At 59.5% G+C, this 20,332-nt stretch overlaps 1 protein-coding gene across 1 annotated transcript in view; it reads right to left on the reverse strand.

The window, feature by feature from the left end:
- Nucleotides 1-20,332, reverse strand: part of CACNA1A (calcium voltage-gated channel subunit alpha1 A) — a 247,894-nt gene that overhangs the window by 63,622 nt on the left and 163,940 nt on the right. The window contains 5 exon segments of the mRNA XM_058290314.1: nucleotides 5,043-5,172; nucleotides 6,477-6,615; nucleotides 7,572-7,971; nucleotides 7,973-7,985; nucleotides 19,010-19,795. Of these exon segments, the coding sequence (XP_058146297.1) occupies nucleotides 5,043-5,172; nucleotides 6,477-6,615; nucleotides 7,572-7,971; nucleotides 7,973-7,985; nucleotides 19,010-19,795 (1,468 nt within the window).

Here is a 20,332-nt window from a genome sequence, read left to right on the forward strand (position 1 = left end):
AGGGGCAGCGGATCACGGCTTGGCTCTCACCCGCTGGGGCCTCCGGCAAGGTCCCCCGAGGGGCGGAGGCTCCACCGGAAGGTGCCACACGGCTGCCGAGTACGGTGGCGCAGGGCGTGCACTGCACACGGGCGACCTGGCAGCCTCTCTCCGAGAGAACTCCAGTTGGCCTGCCGTGAGCGACGCTCGCCAGTAGGTGGCAGCCAAGTCCCTTTGCTGGGTGGGTTCGCTAACCCACGGGATAGGGACCCGGTTTTATTTGTTCCAAGCTCCACGGGGGGGGGGTGGGGGGTGGGGGCTGGAGGCGGCTTGGGGGGAATGTCAGGGCCCTTGACCCGCTGGGGGAGAGATCATTGCCACTCGGCGTTTCCTGAACGCGACCGAGCCAGGCCCTCTCGTCCATCCCCACGCCGCCTCCCCCAGGGCCAAGCCTGGCTGAGCCACATCCAGCGGCCTGCGCCCCCCCCCCCCCAGTGGCGCCTCTGGAGTGACCAGCTCGTGACGCAGGTGGGGGCTTGACTCCGTCAGGCTCGGGAGCCCTAGGGAGCCGCCGCCGACAAACGAGCGGGACAGCCAGGGGGGCGCCCGGAGCTCCCCGAGCCGGGTCACGCCCCTCCTCTCTCCAGCACCCTCTATGGCTCCCGCCTTCCCTGCGGCAGAAGCCAACGTCCTCCCTGTAGCACCAAAGACCCGGCGAGCTCTGCCCCGTCACCTCCCCCGGCTGCCCCCGAGCCCCAGTCTTGAAATTTCCACCGCCTGGCGCCGGTGATCCTGCTTTGCCAAGTCTGTGTCTCCCCTTGAACAAGTTCTTTGATGTAGTTATTTTTTTTTTTTTTTTTAAGATTTTAAAAAATTTATTTCTCTCTTCTCCCCATCCCCCGGTGTCTGTTCTCTTGTGTCCATTTGCTGTGTGTGCTTCTCTGTCCACTTGCATTATCAGGCAGCACTGGGAATCTGTGTCTCTTTTTGTTGCGTCATCTTGTGTCAGCTCTCCGTGTGTGTGGCGCCATTCCTGGGCAGGCTGCACTTTCTTTCACGCTGGGTGGCTCTCCTTACGGGGCGCACTCCTTGCGCGTGGGGCTCCCCTACACGGGGGACACCCCTGCGTGGCAGGGCACTCCTTGCGCGCATCAGCACTGCGCATGGCCAGCTCCACACGGGTCAAGGAGGCCCGGGGTTTGAACCGCAGACCTCCCACGTCAGTTGAGCTACATCCGCTTCCCTGATGTACTTATTGACAATCTCCGTGTCTGTCTCCCCCCCGCCCAAACCGTCAGCCCCACGGAGGCAGGGATGTTTGTCTGTCCTGTTCACAGGTGTCTCCGGCTCGCACAACTGGGCCACGCCACATAGTAGGTGCTCAGGAAACCCTTGTCAAATGAGCGCACGAGGAGCTGGGGCCGGCACGGGTCCTGCACGAGTGCACATCTGCGTCCTACGTGGCACCCAGAGGGGAATCGGAGACCTGAGCGGCTGGCGGGGCGACTTCTGGGGACTGGGGGACTCTGGGTGGGCAGAGGGGGTGGTGATGGGAGAGCATGCCGGTGGGCAGAGCTATTTGCTGACAGCTGCGAGCTCCGGGAGGGCTGGGACAACCTCCTACTGCGCAACGGCCTCGACATTTAGCTTAGCGCCTGGCACACAGTAGGTGCTTATTAAATCATTATTAAATGAATGGGAGGCATGGCGGGTAGAGCAGTGGGGAAAGGGCTGACTGGGCAGTTGGGAAAATCAAAAGCAGGAGCGCTTAATGATTTGGGCAAAAGGGAATCAGAAGGAAAATCGAGTAGCTCGAACCACAGGAAACTGCTCCCGCTTAGATCCTCTGGAACCGTAAAACACGGCAGCTTGCTGCGGTTCAGGGGTACCCGCAGGCGCGCTCTCTCTCACCCGTCATCAGACAGACGCAAGCCCCAGGCGAGGCCCCACGCCGCACCCGCCAGACCGGCCGAGCGAAAGAGCCGACAATGCCAAGTGTTGGCGAGGACGCAGCGCGACGGCCGCTGGGACGTGCGCTCGACGTTCCCACAAGGCTGGCCACAGGCAGAGCCCGCCATCCCACCTTGAGAGCCTGGAGAAACTCCTGCCCGGGTGCCTGGGGCGGGGACACCTCCAGCCTGGGGCGTGCTGAGCCTCCCGGCCCCCGGAGACCACCCAAAACGGCTGCCGGCAGGAGGACAGGTAAATACGGCACGGTGGGTGGTGGAGTATTATACAGCAGTGAAAAAGCACGGCTGTCGTGACCCACAATGCTTCACCCTGCTCTCACGATGTTGGATGAAAGGAGCGAGGTACGGTTCTTCCAGAAATTAGAAAGAGAGAAATTCTAGGGTTTAGGGATTTGCCTGTGGGTGGGAAAACTAGAAAGATAAAGCTGGGAAGTGGATCTGGCTCAACGGATAGAGCGTCCGTCTACCACATGGGAGGTCCAGGGTTCAAACCCCGGGCCTCCTTGACCCGTGTGGAGCTGGCCCATGCGCAGTGCTGATGCGCGCAAGGAGTGCCCTGCCACGCAGGGGTGTCCCCCGCGTAGGGGAGCCCCACACGCAAGGAGTGCGCCCCATAAGGAGAGCCACCCCACGTCAAAAAAATCTCAGCCTGCCCAGGAGTGGCGCCGCACACACGGAGAGCTGACGCAGCAAGATGACGCAACAAAGAGAAACACAGATTCCTGGTGCCATTGACAAGAATGCAAGTGGACACAGAAGAGCACACAGAGAATGGACAGAGAGCAGACCACTGGTGGGGGAGAGAAATAAATTAAAAAAAAAACAAGTCAGGGGGCGGTGGCAGCTGGGCGCCGGCTGGCAGTACGGGGTCACAGCGTTTGTGACAAGGTGGGGGGGCTTTAAGGAGAGACGTGTACGGCACCACGGAGTGGTGAGGGGACGGGGGCGCCCCTGCTTTGCAAAGCCCCTGCCCGGGCCCCTGGGGCCACCATGCCCGGTCCCTCCCTTCTTGGGTCACCGAGAGCTGGCGGGGGACAGGTGAGCCCCTCTTGGGAAATAAGCAGGAAATGAGTTTGTCCCCGAGCCCTGCCCTGCTGCCAGCCTCCTCTGGGAGTTGGGTTCTAATTATTTCCTTCCTTCTCCCGGCTCAGGTCCCCAGGGGGGCGACGGCCAGGCCTGCGGAGGACGGGAAAATGCAAGGCAAGCTGCCGGGGGCGGGCGCCCCGGGCGTGACGGCTGGGGACGTGCCAGCCAGCGCAGGCGCCTAACCTACTTAGAGAGGGCGGCGTCGGGCCGGAAATAACGCACCTCAGCCCCCCCCCCCGGCTCTGGGCAGGGAGGGGGTGGGGAAGGGGCCAGCAGAGGCCACCGCCCCTGCCCTGGCCTGTCTGTGACTCGGTTTCCCACCCAAATCCCTGGCACCGACTCATTCCCACTGGGCAGGGGGCAGGGAGGCAAGGCTCGCCGGCGCACGGCACGCAGTAGTTGCTTAATAAACGCAGGCCGTCGAGGCCGGCGGCGGGCGCCCCGGGGGGAGGCTGCGTTTTGAACCCCGGCCACGGGATGCCGGATGGGTTGCTTCATTCTCCCCTGGCCTCAGTTTCCCCATTGGTCAAACGGGGTTTCCTGGGTTTGTTTTTTTTAAATTTTAATGCTGTCGGGTTCAGATAATCCTTTCTTTCCAGGGCTGCGGTCAGGCTGGAAAAGGTGACTTGGGGGGGAGCGGGCTGCCCCCTCGAGACGCCTCGAATGTTCCGGGCAGAGCACTCACAGTGTCACGTCTCCGGCAGCCGCTGCTCTGGCCAGGGGCGCTGGCATCTCCGCGGCCCTGGTCGGGTGCGCAGAGCAGCCGCCTCCTCTGGGGACAGGAGTGTCCCCCAAGAATGGGGGTGGCTTTCCCCAACCAGGAGCCATGCGGGCCGAGGCAGGGCTGCCCAGAGGTGGCGCTGACCTGGGACGGTGGCAAGTGGGGTCGCTCGTAAGGAAGAGCCGAGGCAGAGGCTTTTTACCACCCGGCAGGGACGCGGCGATGGGTTGAACCGCGTCCCCCAGACGCGGACGTGTTTGACGTCTAAGGCCGGTCCCGTAAAAGAAACCTTATTTGGAAACAGGGTCTTTGAAGATGAGCTTGGTTAAGAGGAGGTCAGTGGAGGTGGCTTGAGCAGTTGGGCACCTGCCTACCACACGGCAGGTCCCGGGTTCGGTTCCCGGTGCCTCCGAAAGAAGACGAGCACAACGGCGAGCTGGTGTGGCAAGATGACGCAACAAGGAAACACAGCGAGAGACACAACAAAGCAGGGAGTAGAGGTGGCCCGAGTGATTGGGCACCTGCCTACCACACGGGAGGTCCCGGGTTCTGTTCCCGGTGCCCCCTAAAGAAGACGAGCGAGATGGCGAGCTGACGCAACGAGACGATGCAATGGAGAGACACGACGGGGAAACACAGTGAGAGACCCGATAAAGCAGGGAGCGGAGGTGGCTCAAGCGATCGGGCGCCTCCCTCCCACATGGGAGGTCCCGGGTTCGGTTCCCGGTGCCTCCTAAAAAAAAAAAAAGATGAGCAGACAACGAGCGCGAACAACGAGGAGGGGTGAGGAGAGTGAAATAAAATCTTTAAAAAAAAGAAACGATGAGGTCGACGGGGGTTAGGGTGGGGCCCGATCCAACACCATCGGAGTCCTTATAAAAGAGGGAAGGACAGACAGGCGTCAGGGACACGGCTGGGGGACACGGGGGGGGCAGAGGGTGAAATGACGCAGTTGCACGCCAGGGACCGCCCCGGGTCGCCAGCCCACCCCAGAAGCCGGCGGCGGCCGGCACGGAGCGCCCCCTGAGCGCGGCCAGCGGGAGTCTGAATTTCCGGGGGCCTGAAGCGCCCCCAGTTTGCGGCGCTCTGCGAGGGACCCCGCTCAAAACCAAGACAGGGCTGTTGCGACATTCCGAAAACCGGGCGGCGCGACCCTTGCCCGACGCTGTCCCCCAGCGTCGCCTCGGGCCCAGCGCTGAGCCGCCCGGAGGCGGGAGGGAGCGGCCTGGGCGGCGGGGGGGGGGCGGGGGGGGGGGACACAGCCCGGGGGGGGGGGGGGGACTCACGTTGTTGCGCGGGGCGTTGGGCTGCACCGGGTCCTCGGCGGCCAGGGCAATGCTGCTCATGGCAATGACCATCAGGATGCACATCTCGAAGTAGCGCAGGTTCAAGATGTAATGGCACAGGCGGCGGAGGCTGCGGGGCGCGGGGCGGTGGGCAGGGGTCCACTCGGACCACGGGCTCGCCAAGCCTCCTCCTTTCGCGCGCCGCCCGCCGCCGCCTGAGACCCCCCACGTCCCAGAGCCCCGAACCGACCATCGAGCTCTACGGTGGGGGACGCTTCTTGGGGTCCCGGCACCCTTCGAAAAGCCGGGGGTGGGGGGGGGGCTTAGGGAGGACATTCTCTCGGCTTGTTTTCTAAGTCTGGGTCATTCCCAAAGTGACTCTCGGGGCCCATCGCGATTCTCAGGCTGGTGTGGCAGGAGAGGGGAAGGTTTTCTTTTTTTTTTCAGGCAAAAGGTGGCTGGCCTGGGGTCAAACAAAATTAGAGAACTCCAGCCGGGTTTCCTTTCGTCTTTTAATTAGCAGCGTGACCTTGCGCAAGTTAATTAACCTCTCTGTGCCTCAGAGCCCTCCTCTGTGAAGCGGCCTGGAAAGAGTTAACAAAACCCTTGGTGCCCGGCAGGGGGCTCAAAGAAATAAATGAAAATGAGGAAATGCAGGCCTTGTCAGAGCCTTTACTACGCTAATGTGATACTTAAACACTCGATCTCCTGAGGGGAGCTAAGAGTAAAGGTTCTGTTTCAAGGCTGGGGTGAGAATTAAAATTCTGGGAGCAGCTGAGGAATTATGAATAGGGCCCCTGGAGGGAGAACGCCTGGCCCCCACCCCAAGTCTCCCACGTGTCTGTCACCTTAGCACGTGACTGTCACTCTCTGGGCCTCAGTTGCTTCCATTTCAAATGGGGATAAACCCAGCAGCAACTCCACGGGGCCACGATAAAGAAGTACGGGCGCGGGGCGCGCGTCCAAGAGCTGGCCCCCTCCCCGCCGCCCCCCGCCCCAGCTCATTTCCCAGGATTCTTCTTGGTTGGGGGTTCCAGGGTTCCCAAAGGGTCCCCTTGGAGAACACGCCGTCCTCAAACCACCGTCCCGAGCCGTCATCCATTTCTCCCCTGAAGGCTCCCTCTCCCTCGAGGACGCCCCGAATCGGAGGGCCGAGGAACTGTCACATCCCACCTGCCCTGAATCCAAAGTCCCGGGGGGGGTCCTGGGAACAGAGCTCGGGGCCCGGGCCGGCCAGGCACGGTTGTGCAGGCGGCGCACTGCTCGAGGCTGCCGTTTCTAACGTCCCAGAGCAGGGGGCGTCCCTTTCTCAGGGTTTCTAGGGACCCGGGGTGTCGAAAGGCAGCTCTCCCTCGTGGCCTTCTGCCTGGGTCCGCCCACCCCACCCCAGAGGGAGCCCCGGGGCGCCCTGGCCCCCCGAGGAGCTGTACTCACGGGTTGGTTGTGGACAGAATAAACATGGAGCTGTAGGGGGGCATGGGCTTGGGGCCATCTTCCCCGGGGTCCTCCTCTTCCTCCTCCTTCTTCTCTTCCTCCTTTTTTGGCAGTGGGTCTGGGTTGGCGTTTTTGTTCACTGTTGGGACAAGAACCGACACGGGGGCGCCCCCCCCCCGCGGTTTCCCACCGGCGTCCCCCCCAGAGCGGGCGACGCTTCTGGAAGGGCTCGCGACGGGCCGGGCTTCCTCTAACGTCAGCGGATCCCCGCGCCGCCCTCGGAGCTTGCCGCTTTCATCGGCCCCGTTTTACAGGGAAGGCACAGAGAGGTGAGGCGACTTGCTCAAGGTCACACAGCGGGGAAGTGGCAGAGCTGGGATTTGAAACCTGGCACCCGGCTGCCTGCTCCCAATCTCTCTACGGCCACGAGGCTGGTGGGACCTGCCCCCCTTGGGATGTTAACACGGAGTTGCCCCCGGCCCGCTTGGCCTTTGGACAGTTCCTTGGAGGCATGCAGGGAGACCCCCCAGTGGCCCCATTTTCACATGGGAACACCGAGTTCGCCACAGGCACACTGTGGGGTCGCCCCCCAGTTGAGCACATCTCCCCTGACCAGCGCAAGGGGGGGAGCGGGCGTAGCCCAGGGGTTGAGCCCCCGCCTCTCACATATGAGGTCCAGGGTTCAATCCCCGGTCCCTCCTAAAAAAAAAAACTAAATTCGTTTCCCTGGTCCCTCTCTTTTTCGGTTCACCAGTTTCTTTTGACTCTAAAAGTTTTTCTTTTTAAATCAGGTTTGCTTTTGTACAACTAGAACGCTTAACCGGGGTGCAGCCATTTCTTTGGAGAGCACTGGCCTTGAGAATCGTCCGAAACCCCCCATTTCCATCCTGCTCCGCGGACGCGGTGGCTCGCGATGGGAATACGGGGCGGCGGGACATCCGCTCGCCCTTCCTCGTGAGCGTGTCTGCGCCGGACGCGTGTCCGTATAGTATCTCATTTAATTCCCCCGGAGGCCCCGTGGGGGTGGCAACTCCAGGCGAACCCCGACTCTCCCGGGGGAAGGGGGCGGCCGCCTGGGGTCCGGGGGAGGCTCACCTTGGACAACGGTGTGGTTGAGGGGCGGCGGGCAGGCCGGGGGCATGTCCACGGCCGTGTGCTCGGGTTTCCTGGCAGTCTTCGCTGAGTTGGCCTGCGTGCCGCTGGGGTTGGTGACGATAAGGCTGTTGTCGGGGGTCTTGGGGGGCCCGGGGTTGGGGGCCTTGCCCGGGTGGTTGGGGGTGCGGCGGCTGTCGCCGGGCTCGGTGCTGTTGCCCACGGCGGCGGGGCTGGCGGGCGGCGCGGCGCGGCTGTCGTGGGCGCCGGCCGAGCCCGCGGTCGCCAGCTTGCTGTTCTTCAGGTTGTCCATGTCCTCCGCCGGCGGCGGCCCTGGGCGCCCCGGGTCCTGCTGGATCGGCCGGGTGGTCGACAGGTTGGGGCCCGCCACGGGGACCCCGGGGGCCCTGGTTCTCTCTGTGGCGGGGGGCCAGGGAGAAAGAACCCACGGGCGCGTTAGGATGAGGGGACGGACGCTGCCGTCTCTCTCGGGGCCGGGAGACCCCCGCCACCCCCGTCTCTCTCGGGGCCCGGGAGACCCCCCCACCCCCGTCTCTCTCGGGGCCCGGGAGACCCCTGCCGGCCCCGTCTCTTTTTGGGCCTGGGAGACCCCCGCCACCCCCGTCTCTCTCGGGGCCTGGGAGACCCCCGCCACCCCCGTCTCTCTCGGGGCCTGGGAGACCCCCGCCACCCCCGTCTTTCTCGGGGCCCGGGAGACCCCCCCCCCAGCCCCGTCTCTCTCGGGGCCCGGGAGACCCCCGCCACCCCCGTCTCTCTCGGGGCCCGGGAGACCCCGGCCACCCCCCGTCTCTCTCGGGGCCCGGGAGAACCCTGCCACCCCATTTCTTTCAGGGCCCGGGAGACCCCCGCCAGCCCCGTCTCTCTCGGGGCCCAGGAGACCCCCGCCACCCCCGTCTCTCTCGGGGCCCGGGAGACCCCCCGCCACCCCCCCGTCTCTCTCAGGGCCCGGGAGACCCCCGCCAGCCCCGTCTCTTTTTGGGCCTGGGAGACCCCCGCCATCCCCGTCTCTCTCGGGGCCTGGGAGACCCCCCGCCACCCCCGTCTCTCTCGGGGCCCGGAGACCCCGGCCACCCCCGTCTCTCTCGGGGCCCGGGAGACCCCCCCCCAGCCCCGTCTCTCTCTGGGCCGGGGAGACCCCCACCCCCATCTCTCTCGGGGCCCGGGAGACCCCCGCCACCCCCATTTCTTTCAGGGCCCGGGAGACCCCCGCCAGCCCCGTCTCTCTCGGGGCCCAGGAGACCCCCGCCAGCCCCGTCTCTCTCGGGGCCCGGGAGACCCCCCGCCAGCCCCGTCTCTCTCGGGGCCCGGGAGACCCCCGCCGGCCCCTTCTCTCTTGGGGCCCTGAGGGTTGACCAGTGCGCTGAGGACACGGACGTGGTGGGCGAGCGCCGCTTTCCCACCCTCCCGGGGGCCAGCTTGGGGCTCTGCCGGCTGGGAGAGAAGCTTTCAGAAGGACAAGGCCTCTCCCGCAGGGAGAAAAGGGGAAAGAACCAATTAGAGGGGGACAATAACTCTTTGCCGGGACCTGCAGCGCGTGACCCGAAACCTCCCTTGTCGGCCGTCAGTTCCCGGGCAGGGCTGGGGCGTATCAGGGGCTGTCGGGGTGCGACCTCCTCAGCGGTGAGGCTGAGCCAGCACGCCACCACCCCAGGTCCACAGGACGGAGGAAGAGAGTGTGGATTAGAGTGGACTTACCGATATTCTACCAGGGAACTATTGTGACTAGTGATAGAAGACATTGTAGCATTGATGTGGACACAGTGGCCACGGGAGCTGCTGAGGGCAGGGAGAGGGAAGAGGAGATGAGATGTGGGGGCATTTTCGGGACTTGGAGTTGTCCTGAATGATATTGCAGGGACAGATGCAGGACATTATATATCCTGCCATAACCCACTGAATGGACTGGGGGAGAGTGTGAGTTACAATGTAAACTATCATCCATGGGGTGCAGCCGTGCTCCAAAATGTATTCACCAAAGGCAATGAATGTGCCTCAATGATGAAAGAGGTTGGTGATGTGGGAGGAGTGGGGGGGGTGGGGTATGTGGGAGCCTCACATATTTTTTAATGTAACATGTTTTGTGATCTATGTATCTTCAAAAAAATACAATTAAAAAAAAAAGCTTATAACGTCTGTGTCCCCCTCCGAACATTCCAGTTAGGCAACAGATGCACGTCAATGCAATCAAATGTTAATAGAAATCAGTACTTTAGTTAACACAAAGCCCCAGGTGCCACCCTAAGCTTTGTTTTTTAAACATTTATTTATTTTATTTCATTATTTATTCTCCCCCCTCCCCGCCCCTGTCGTTTAGGCTCGCTATCTGCCGTCAGCTCTCTGCAGCGGCACGGGCCAGCCTGCCTTTACCAGGAGTCCCCGGGATTTGAACCCGGGGCCTCCCATATGGTAGACGGGAGTCACCTGAGCCACTCCCACTTCTCCATCCTAAGCTCCTGACTCGCCATAACACCCTTGCATCCTTAGCCCTAAAAGGCACAATTTTTTTTTTTCCAGGAGGTACCAGGAATCGAACCCACGACCTAGTATGTGGGAGGCAGGCGCTCAACTGCAGAGCGCCATCTGTTCCCCCCTCTAAATTTTACCAGTGAGGAAACTGAGGCTCAGAGAGATGGAGTCGTTCTCCCGAGGCCCCACAGCTGGGACGGTGAACAAGGTAATTCCCCGCAGGGATAAAAGAGCGGTGGGCTGGAGAAAGAGGAGAGACTGGCTGGGTACTCAGGACAACGGGAAGCTGGGCCCGAGACGATCGGGGGGAAAAGCACCGCAGGAAGAGGGAACAGCCAGTGCAAAGGGCCTGGGGCGGCGGCCGGCGAGGCAGCCGAGCCCCGTGGGGCCGGGGAGTGGAGAGTGGAGGCGGGGGGCGCGCGCTGGGCGGCGGGCAGGAGTTTGGCCTCCCGGGCACTCCAATGACGACCACCACGCAGAGAGAGAGAGGAGCGGAAGCACTCAGAGGAGTCCAGAGCCAAATTTCCTCCCTCAGGGCCCAGCGGAACGCCGGCTCTGCAGAGGCAGCGGGTTTTCCTTTGCCTGTCTTGTTCTCGGCTGGGTTCTCAGCACCCAGAAGAGGGAGCGCGGACGATGCCCGGTCAGTTACTGTCCAAGGATGGCAGAATGGCCTCGTTTCTCCCGAGGAGACCCCGAGGTCTTGGGAGAGGTCCCGTCGGCCCCTGCCTCCCTGGGCGACTCCGGGGCCTTCTCCTCGCCGCTGCAAACTCATCCCCAGCCGACTAGAGGCCCCGGGGACCGTGGCCCCGGTGAGCTTTGGCTGGGGAACTGCAGCCCTCCTGGCACCTCCCCGGGGAATCCGAGGTCTGTCCTTTCTGTGGCTCTGCCTCCCTGCACAGAGCTCTGGGAGTTTGCAGACCCTTCCCCTTTTAGATTCTCACCCCTCAAATAAGGGACCCCATCCCATCCCCCAGTCCAGTGCAAAGACTCCGAGGTGGCAACCAGGCAGTCTGTTTCCGGGACATCCTGTTGTCTATTGGAGACCCCCGATTCTGCTTCCCGGGCCCCCCGAACCCCCCCCAAACAGCTCACGCTTACTGAGCATGCATGCGCCAGCCTTGATGTGTTGCTCGTTAAGCCTCTCTGTTTCACAACGGAGGAGACGGGGAGCCCAGAATGAGGAAGGACTCTACCAAGGCCACACAGCCAACCGGCAGCCGAGCCTGGAGCCCTGGCGCCGTACTGCTAACCCCCCCCCGACAAAGCAGGCCTGACGCCTCCCAGAACGCTCAGCGCACGAGTGGTGGATGCTGGGAAACCCCGACCCTCGCTGCGATAGCCGGTGGGATCAGGCAGACCCTGTTCTATCTCAACTTGTTAACTTCTCTAACAAATAACCTCATGGGTCGTTGGGATTGCTATTGCTCCCGTTTTCTTTTTTAAAAATTTTTTCTTACTGATCCTCTTTTACAGAGGAGGAAACGGAGGCCTAGGAAAAGCTGAGTCACTTATTCATGGCTACGTTAGAAAAGGGTGTGCTGGGCTGTTAGCCGTCACACAATGACTCCAGGAACTAGAAGTGAGCCAAGGAAGGGTGGCGGACGTGTATTAAGTTCCCAGGAGACGAGATGCAATCGCAGGAATCACAGCAGCCCCTGGACCTTAGAGGCCCAGAGCTCACGGATCCCACATAACACATAAGAAATAAAAAAGCCAGCTTCCCTGGAGGGTCTCCCACTGGCTAAACCACGGGCACCACCTTCCTTGTTTTATTTTTACATTTTAACTTGCAAGAGTCCATGGTGATTTTAGTAAGCAGAGGAGAGGTGAAGGTAATTTATTTTCAGACCGAAGTAGGTAAGTGGGATGCTTCTAATAATACTTCCCAGAAGAAGAAACCGAGGCAGTTAAAACGTCTCTCCGTGGCTGCGCAGGGACGGGGGAAGACACAGGCGAATTTCTCACTTCCCAGTTACATGAGTGGCTCCTGGGTTTATATTTCGGAGGATGGGCTGACTCGGGTGTGAGTCTCGGCTCTGCGCTAGCTGTGGGACCCTACGGAGTTTGATGAACCTCTCTAAGCCTCAGTTCCCTCATCCTTAATTTGGGGAGAAGAGTGTGAGAACCTTCCTTAAATCCTGGAGATTAAAATAACGTCCCTGGAGCCGGCCGGTGTTCAAAGTCTGGCTCAACCACGGCTTAGCTGCATAACCAGCGGTGAGTTATTCAACGTTAGTTCCTCATCCACTGCGAGGAATAAATGTGCCAACGGACCTAGAACCACAGAGGATTATTTCCAGGCCTTGAGATCTGATGGATTTTTGCCCTGCTGGACTGGTGACCCCTTTATTCCTTCCAATTTCTCCCGCTTGGAATGGGAATGTTGGCTACTGCCTGCCCCACCACTGGGTTTGGAAGCAGACAGCTGTCTTCTGGTTTCACAGGTCACAGGTGGGGCGACTCTGCCCCACGTGGGACCCTCCCCGGAGTCAGACCTCAATCAGATGATTTAGAAGAAGAGATTTGGCACTTTGGAGCTGATGCTCTAATGGATTAAGACTTTGGGGGGCGGTGGACTTGGCCCAGTGGTTAGGGTGTCCGTCTACCACATGGGAGGTCCGCGGTTCAAACCCCGGGCCTCCTTGACCCGTGGAGCTGGCCCATGTGCAGTGCTGATGCGCGCAAGGAGTGCCGTGCCACGCAAGGGTGTCCCCCACATAGGGGAGCCCCACGCGCAAGGAGTGTGCCCCGTAAGGAGAGCCACTCAGTGCGAAAGATGCAACAGAAAGAGACACAAACAGATTCCCGTGCCGCTGTCAACAACAGAAGTGGACAAAGAAGACGTAGCAAATAGACACAGAGAACAGACAACCGGGGTGGGGGGGGGAGAGAAATAAATAAATAAATCTTAAAAAGAAGATTTTGGGGGATCTTAGAATGTATTTTGTCTGTGGGATGGATGTGAATTTCCTTTTTTTGGGGGGGACAGAAGTATTAGTGAATTGAATAGGGGACCACCAAAAAGATACGTCCACCCAGAAGCGGGGAAGGGGATTTTAACTGGAAAAAGGGTCTTTGCAGATGTTACCTATCTCACCATGAGATCATCCTTGGCCCTAAATCCAGCAACAAGCACCCCAATAAAAGGAGAGGAAGGGCGAAGGCACGGAAAAGAGAAGCTGACTGAAGGAAGAGCTGCGATGCGGCCACAAGGCAAGAGAAACCCCAAAGCTTTCAGGCCCTCCAAACCTAACGGAGTGCGGGCAGCACGGGTGAACGCGGCAAGTCCGTGGCTAAATGAATCCAGCAATTCTAAACACCCGGCCCCCCAACGTCTTGCACAGCCCCCGAAAAGCATCTGAATTCAAACTCAGTTGTGGCTCCTTTTGAGATGGTGAGCATCAGATGAACATCTGGCTGGGAATCTAAAAGAATTTTTTTCCCCTTAATAGAGAGATATACACCCCCCTCGCAAAATAACAAAAAACAGGTCGAATTATCATTTCAAAGAGAACCTAAATCCTCTGGCCAGCATCAAAAGAAGTTGTCCTAAAAACAGAGCAGCAGGGAAGCGGACTTAGGTCAGTCAATAGGGCGTCCGCCTACCACATGGGAGGTCCACGGTTCAAACCCCGGGCCTCCTTGACCCGTGTGCAGCTGGCCCATGCGCAGTGCTGATGCGCGCAAGGAGTGCCCTGCCACGCAGGGGTGTCCCCGCGTAGGTGAGCCCCATGAGCAAGGAGTGCGCCCCGTAAGGAGAGCCGCCCTGCACGAAAAATGTGCAGCCTGCTCAGGAGTGGTGCTGCACACACGGAGAGCTGACACAGCAAGATGACGCAACAAAAAGAGACACAGTTTCCCGGTGCCACTGGATAAAGCAAGCGGATGCAGAAGAACGCACAGCGAATGAACAGAGAGCAGACAACAAGGGGGGAAGGGGAGAGAAATAAATAAAATAAATCTTAAAAAAAAGTTGCTTTTTATGTCTATCAAAGAGAGAGTTATAACAACAATAATAGCTAACTACATACTGAGCACTTAATTCTACTACCAGCGAAATAAACATTCCCCAATGCTCAAACCTGACAACATCCACACCGATCATAGCTAACGCTGCGGAGCACGTATATACCAGCATACATCAACTCATTCAAACCTTACACCAAGCCTAGGAGGCAGGGGCTGCTCTCATCTCCGTTTTACAGATGAGGAAACTGAGGCCCAGAGAGGTGAAGTGACAGGCTGCAAATCACACAGCCAGCAAGGGTGGGGGGCAGGAATTTGATGCCTGGTTTGAGTCCATGCCCCCCACCACCCGCTGAGCTGCCTTTGTGAGCTCCAAGCGCTGATCGTTGCCTTTCAAACACCGTTCCCGGTAAAGTTTTTATTCTCTTCCCATATATCCACGCAGACGTGCATTTCAGGGCCGTTAATTGCATTCGCAAGGTCATGCTTCCTTCACCACCGTCCGTTACCAAGACTCTTCCCTCATTTTCAATAGGAACCCGGGACCTTTTAAGCCTCAACTTCCCATTCTGTGTTCCCATGCCGTCACCTGGTAACCTATCTTCTAGATTCTGCCTCTCTGAGTTTGCTTATTCCAATGACTTCAACTCAGTGAGATCAGCACAGTCTTTGTCCTGTTGTGTTTGGCTTATCTCACTCAATATGATATCTTCTAGGTTCATCCACGGAGCTACAGTACATGGACAGGTCCCCTAAGTTAAAGCATGGACAGTCAACAGTAAAAAATAGGATATCACTGCTTGTGACAAATGTGCCACAACACCGCAAGGTGTTGCCAATAGGCACATCTATGGGAACCCTGTATTTTAGGCAGGATTGTTCTGTGAACCCACAACTTCTGTTAAAAAAAAAACCAAACCAAAGCAAAAAAATAACATAAAAATCAACATTTTCCTGGCCGCTATCAGAGCCAGCTCTTCTGTCCTTGCCATTCTGCCTCCTTCAATAAAAGTGGTAGATATAATTCTAATAATAGTAATTATAATAACAGTGGTTAATATTCATTGGAGCTTGCTCTACACTGAGTCCCCGGCTAAATACTTGGCTGCAAATGTCTTCTGTGGCCCCCAGTGCCCTGAGGGGCCCCAGGGCCCTGCTGACCCTTCAATCTGTCCATCACTTTCTCTATGTCTGTTTATTTTTTATTTCTAAAATTTTATTTATTCCTCTTCCCTTCTGCCTGTTGTCTGCCCTCTGTGTCCATTCACTGTGTGTTCTTCTGCGTCTGCTTGCATTATCCAGTGGCACTGGGAAACTGTCTCTTTGTGCTGCGTCATCTTGCTGTATCGGCTCTTTGTGCGTGCGGTGCCACTCGTGGGAAGGCTGCACTTTTTTCACGCAGGGTGGCTTTCCTTATGGGGTGCGCTCCTTGCGCGTGGGGCTCCCCTATGCGGGGGACACACCTGCATGGCAGGGCACTCCTTGCGCGCATCAGCACTGCGCATGGGCCAGCTCCACACGGGTCAAGGAGGCCCTGGGTTTGAACCCTGGACCTCCCATGTGGTAGGTGGACGCTCTATCAGTTGAGCCACGTCCGCTTCTCTCTATGTCTGTTTTTTTTTTAAAGTTTTATTTATTTATTTATTTTTCTCCCCTCCCCCCCACCCCAGTTGTCTGTTCTCTGCGTCTGTTTGCTGTGTCTTCTTTGTCCGCTTCTGTTGTTGTCAGCGGCACGGGAATCTGTGTTTCTTTTTGTTGCATCATCTTGTTGTGTTAGCTCTCCGTGTGTGCGGCGCCATTCCTGGGCAGGCTGCACTTTCTTTCGCACTGGGTGGCTCTCCTTATAGGGTGCACTCCTTGTGTGTGGGACTCCCCTATGCGGGGGACACCCCTGCGTGGCACGGCACTCCTTGCACGCATCAGCACTGCGCATGGGCCAGCTCCACACTGGTCAGGAGGCCCGGGGTTTGAACCGCGGACCTCCCGTGTGGTAGGCGGATGCTCTATCCATTGAGCCATGTCTGCTTCTCTCTATGTCTGTTTAAACTGACCTGCTTCTAGTCCTCCCCCGAGCCAGCTGCTGTCCCACCCCAGGGCCTTTGCACCTGCTCTTCTTAGCCTGAACGCACTCTGTTCTTTTTGACTGCTCCTCTCCGAAGCCTGCCCTGGGACCCCTAGCTGCGGACAGTTTCTTGATGGTCTTTCTCAGATCGCCCCAGACCGCTTCCCCCCAGGAGAGCCCCCTCCTCTAACGACTTGTTGGAATCCAGGACAGGGATACAGGCACTCACTGAGGGGTGGGAAAGAAGTCTACTTTACCCTTGAAGACTTTCTAGCACCCCTGACGTAGAGGAAAAAACCTGCTTGCGCCAAGCTGTGCCTTTCGTTTTCCTGTTAACTCTGCTTTACCTATGCACACAAAGCGTTTTTGCATGCTTTAAACATACGGCACGTTCTCCTGGAAGGCGACTCCCGGGCAAACGGAAGGACGACGAGGCGCCAGAACTGTGCCAAGGGGTGGCCCCCATTTTGGAACATCGTGGCCGCCAGAAACTCCCCTCGTGCCACTGGAGTCACACAGGCCAGTTCCTGTTTCATTTGTGGGGATTTTGGGGGCCCAGGCGCCTCCATCACAATTACTTCGCTCTGCCCCCTGGTGTCTCATTACTCGGCGGCTCGGCCTTATCCAGGAGCTTGTTAGCTAGAAACGCGGACGCGCCTGACCTCCTGAATTCGAATCTGTGTTTAACAACATCTCTGGGGTTTGCTTCACGTCGGTACTCGATTTGGAGAAGTGCCGGCCGAGCGCACGTCATGTAACAGGACCACATGAACATATCATTAAAAAATAAATAAGGGAAGTGGATGTGGCTCAACTATAGAGCATCTGCCTACCACATGGGAGGTCCAGGGTTCAAACCCCGGGCCTCCTGACCCGTGTGGAGCTGGCACACGCGCAGTGCTGATGCGCGCAAGGAGTGCCGTGCCACGCAGGGGTGTCCCCCGCGTAGGGGAGCCCCACGCACAAGGAGATCGGCTCGTGTGAAAAAAAATGCAGCCCGCCCAGGAGTGGCGCCGCACACATGAAGAGCTGATGCAAGATGACGCAACAAGGAGAGACACAGATTCCCATGCCGCTGACAAGAATGCAAGCGGGCACAGAAGAACACACAGTGAATGGACACAGAGAGCAGACAACGGGGGTGGGGGGTGGGGGGAGAGAAATAAAAAAATAAAAAACAAATCAAATCCCAAATAGTGGTATAAAAGCAGAATAAAAGGACATGAATTCCCAAACAAGCAATGATTCTTTCAACACGTAAGCTGCTGGGTCCTGCATGGTTGGGACCCATTGCTGCGGGGGTAACCCATGAGAAGGAGGCCTTGTGATGCGGTGACTTCAGCTAAGGTGTGGCCCACCGCATCATCCTATTATACTATAAAGGAGGCCTTTAAAAGCAGAACGAAATTCAGAGAGAGAGAGAAAGAGAGAAAGCCATGGGAGGCAAGAGGCTGCAGGTCAAGGGACCCTGAAAGAGAAGAAGAGGCCGGGACAGGCTGCCATGTGCCTTGTCAAGTGACAGAGGCGCCCAGGATCACGGGTCACTGGCAGCCAGCCCTGGAATGCCAGCCATGGGAAGGAAGCCTCGCCTTGATGACGCCTAGATTCGGACTTCTCCCAGCCTCAAAACCATGAGCCGACAAAATCCCATTGCTTGGAAGCAGATGTGGCTCAAGCAGTTGGGCTCCTGCCTACCAGACGGGAAGTCCAGGGTTTGATGCCCAGGGCCTCCTGGAGAGGGCACGCCGGTCCATGTGGAAAGCTGCCCCACTCAGGAGTGCTGCCCCGCGCAGGGGTGCTGCCCCGTGCGGGAGTGCTGCCCCACGCAGGGGTGCTGGCCCACGGGAGAGCTGGCACAGCAAGATGACGCAACAAAAAGAGACACAGAGGAGAGAGAATAAGAGATGCCGCAGACCAGAGAGCCGAGGTGGCGCAAGAGAGTAATCGCCTCTCTCCCACTCCTGAAGGTCCCAGGATCGGTTCCTGGAGCCGCCTAATGACAAGACAAGCAGACACAGAAGAACACACAGCAAATGGACCCAGAGAGCAGACAATGGAGGGAGGGGGGAGGAAAAAAATCCCACTGCTTAAGCCAATTGATTGCGTGGCATTTGCTTTAGCGATGAGGAAACAAAGAGAGGCCCCTACATATGTAGAATCTTCTAGGGAATGTTATAAAATATCCTTATGGAAATGACAGTGTTGATTCCCAATGGGTATGGCCTGGCAGATGCCTTCCAAAGTCCTGGCCCCTCACTCCCCTTCAATTCTGTAGACCCAGAATGGATTTTCAGACCCCCTGGCCACACCATTAGGTTAAAAAAAAAGGTCCGCTCCGTAACAGCTAAAAATGGCCTAAATTTACCAAGCATTTAGTATGTTAAACATGAAAATTGTTTGTGTCTTTTTTAAGGAGGTACCAGGGATTGAAAGCGGAACCTTGTACCTGTGAAGCGGGCGCTCAACCACGGGGCTACACCTGCTCGGCATATGTCGTGCATTCTGATCTATTGTCTGTGCTCCCTCATTTAACCCCGCAATGGCCCAACCAGAGAGGGACCCCATTGTCCCCATTTTCCAGCCCAGGAAACCGAGGCCCCGAGATGGGGCACCACCAGCCCCGGGTCACACAGCAAGACAACAGCAGAGCCGGGAGTCATTCAACCCTGGGGAGAGTGGGGCTCCTCGGAGAGTTCCCCTGGTCAAGCTCCTGCAGCCCCTGGCCCCTGGGGGGAGTCTGGGGTCCAAGGCCCTGACTTTGAACCGAGGCTCAGTTTCCCCATCTGTGAATGGGGCCGTGACACTCATGGATCTCAGGGGTTTGGGGGAAAAAAAGAGAGGCCGGGGCGAGGCCAGGGGGATCCAGCAGGTGCCTCCCTAACGACCCCTGGCTGCCAGGCCCTGGGTGGGGGGCGCGCCCACTTACTTCCTCCGCCGGTGCCTGCGTTCCTTGTCGTTCCTGCGCGCGTCCGTGGCCTCGTAGGCGGCCGGGGGGCCGTGCCGGTGCCGCCGCCCGCGCTCCCCGTCGGGGCCCTCGCCCTCTCCGCCCCGGGCCGGCCGGCAGCCCTCGCGGTGCCGCGCCCTGCGCTCGGCCCTGTCCTCCGGGCCCTCCTCTCCGGGCCGCCGGTGGGCGCGGTGCCGTCGGGGCTCGCCGTCGGCGCCCGTGCGGGGCGAGCCGCCGCGGCTGTCCCGGCTGCCCGCCGGCCGGTGCGCGTGGCGCCGGTGCGGGTCCCCGGGCTTGGCGCGCTCGGCCTCGCCTTCCCAGCAGCCCGGCGGCTCCAGGCCGCCCTCCCGCGCCGGGTGCTCCGACGACTCGCGCCCGTAGGGGCCCTGGCGGCCCAGCTCGGCCTCCCGGCTGCCGGCCCAGGCGCTGGGCTCCCGCGCGCGCTCGCGCTCGTGCAGGCGCGCCTGCTTCCTGAGCAAGTCCTCGGCGCGCTGCGGGCCCAGGCGCTGCTCCACCGCGGGCTCGGCCGCGCCGCTCTTGTTGGTGTTGTTGTTGCGGTTCTCCTGCGGGTCCACCACCAGCGGCCGGTCCAGGTGCGTCTTCACGTCGGGCCGCAGGTGGCGCGCGTAGGAGGCCTTCCAGCGCTCCTCGGGCGCCAGCTCGTTGTACAGCGCCTCGCGGCTGGCCAGCAGGTTCTGCTTGCGCATCTCGCTCGTGCGCTGCTCCCACACCGACTTGCCCGACTTCTGGTTCTTCTGCTGCTCCTTCCTGCAGGGCGAGGGGCAGGGGGGCAGTTAGCGCTTTGCTGGGCGGGGGGGGGGGGGGGGGGGGCCGCCCTAATGCTGTCCCAGCCCCGCTGCACCAACCCAGGGTGAGAGCTCAGGCTAACAGGTGTCTCAGCCCCAGGTGGGCGTCCTGGCTCAGGTGGGCATCTCTGCCCAGCAAGGGGCCTTGGGCTAACAGGTGTCTCAGCCCCAGGTGTGGCTTTCAGCCCAGGTGGGCATCTCAGCCCAGGTGTGGTCTAGGCTCAGCAAGGCATCTGGGGCTAACAGGTGTCCAGGCCCCAGGTGAGCGTCTCTGCCCAGGTGGGCATCTCTACTTACCAAGGGGTCTTAGGCTAACAAGTGTCTCAGCCCATGTGTGCATCTCAGCCCAGGTTTGGTCTAGGCCAAGAAAGGCATCTCGGGCTAACAGGTGTCTCAGCCCATGTGTGCATCTCAGCCCAGGTTTGGTCTAGGCCAAGAAAGGCATCTCGGGCTAAGAGGTGTCTCAGCCCTAGGTGGGTGTCCTGGCTCAGGTGGACAT

The sequence above is a fragment of the Dasypus novemcinctus genome, chromosome 30, assembly GCF_030445035.2.
Source record: "Dasypus novemcinctus isolate mDasNov1 chromosome 30, mDasNov1.1.hap2, whole genome shotgun sequence".
In the NCBI taxonomy this organism is placed as follows: domain Eukaryota; kingdom Metazoa; phylum Chordata; class Mammalia; order Cingulata; family Dasypodidae; genus Dasypus; species Dasypus novemcinctus.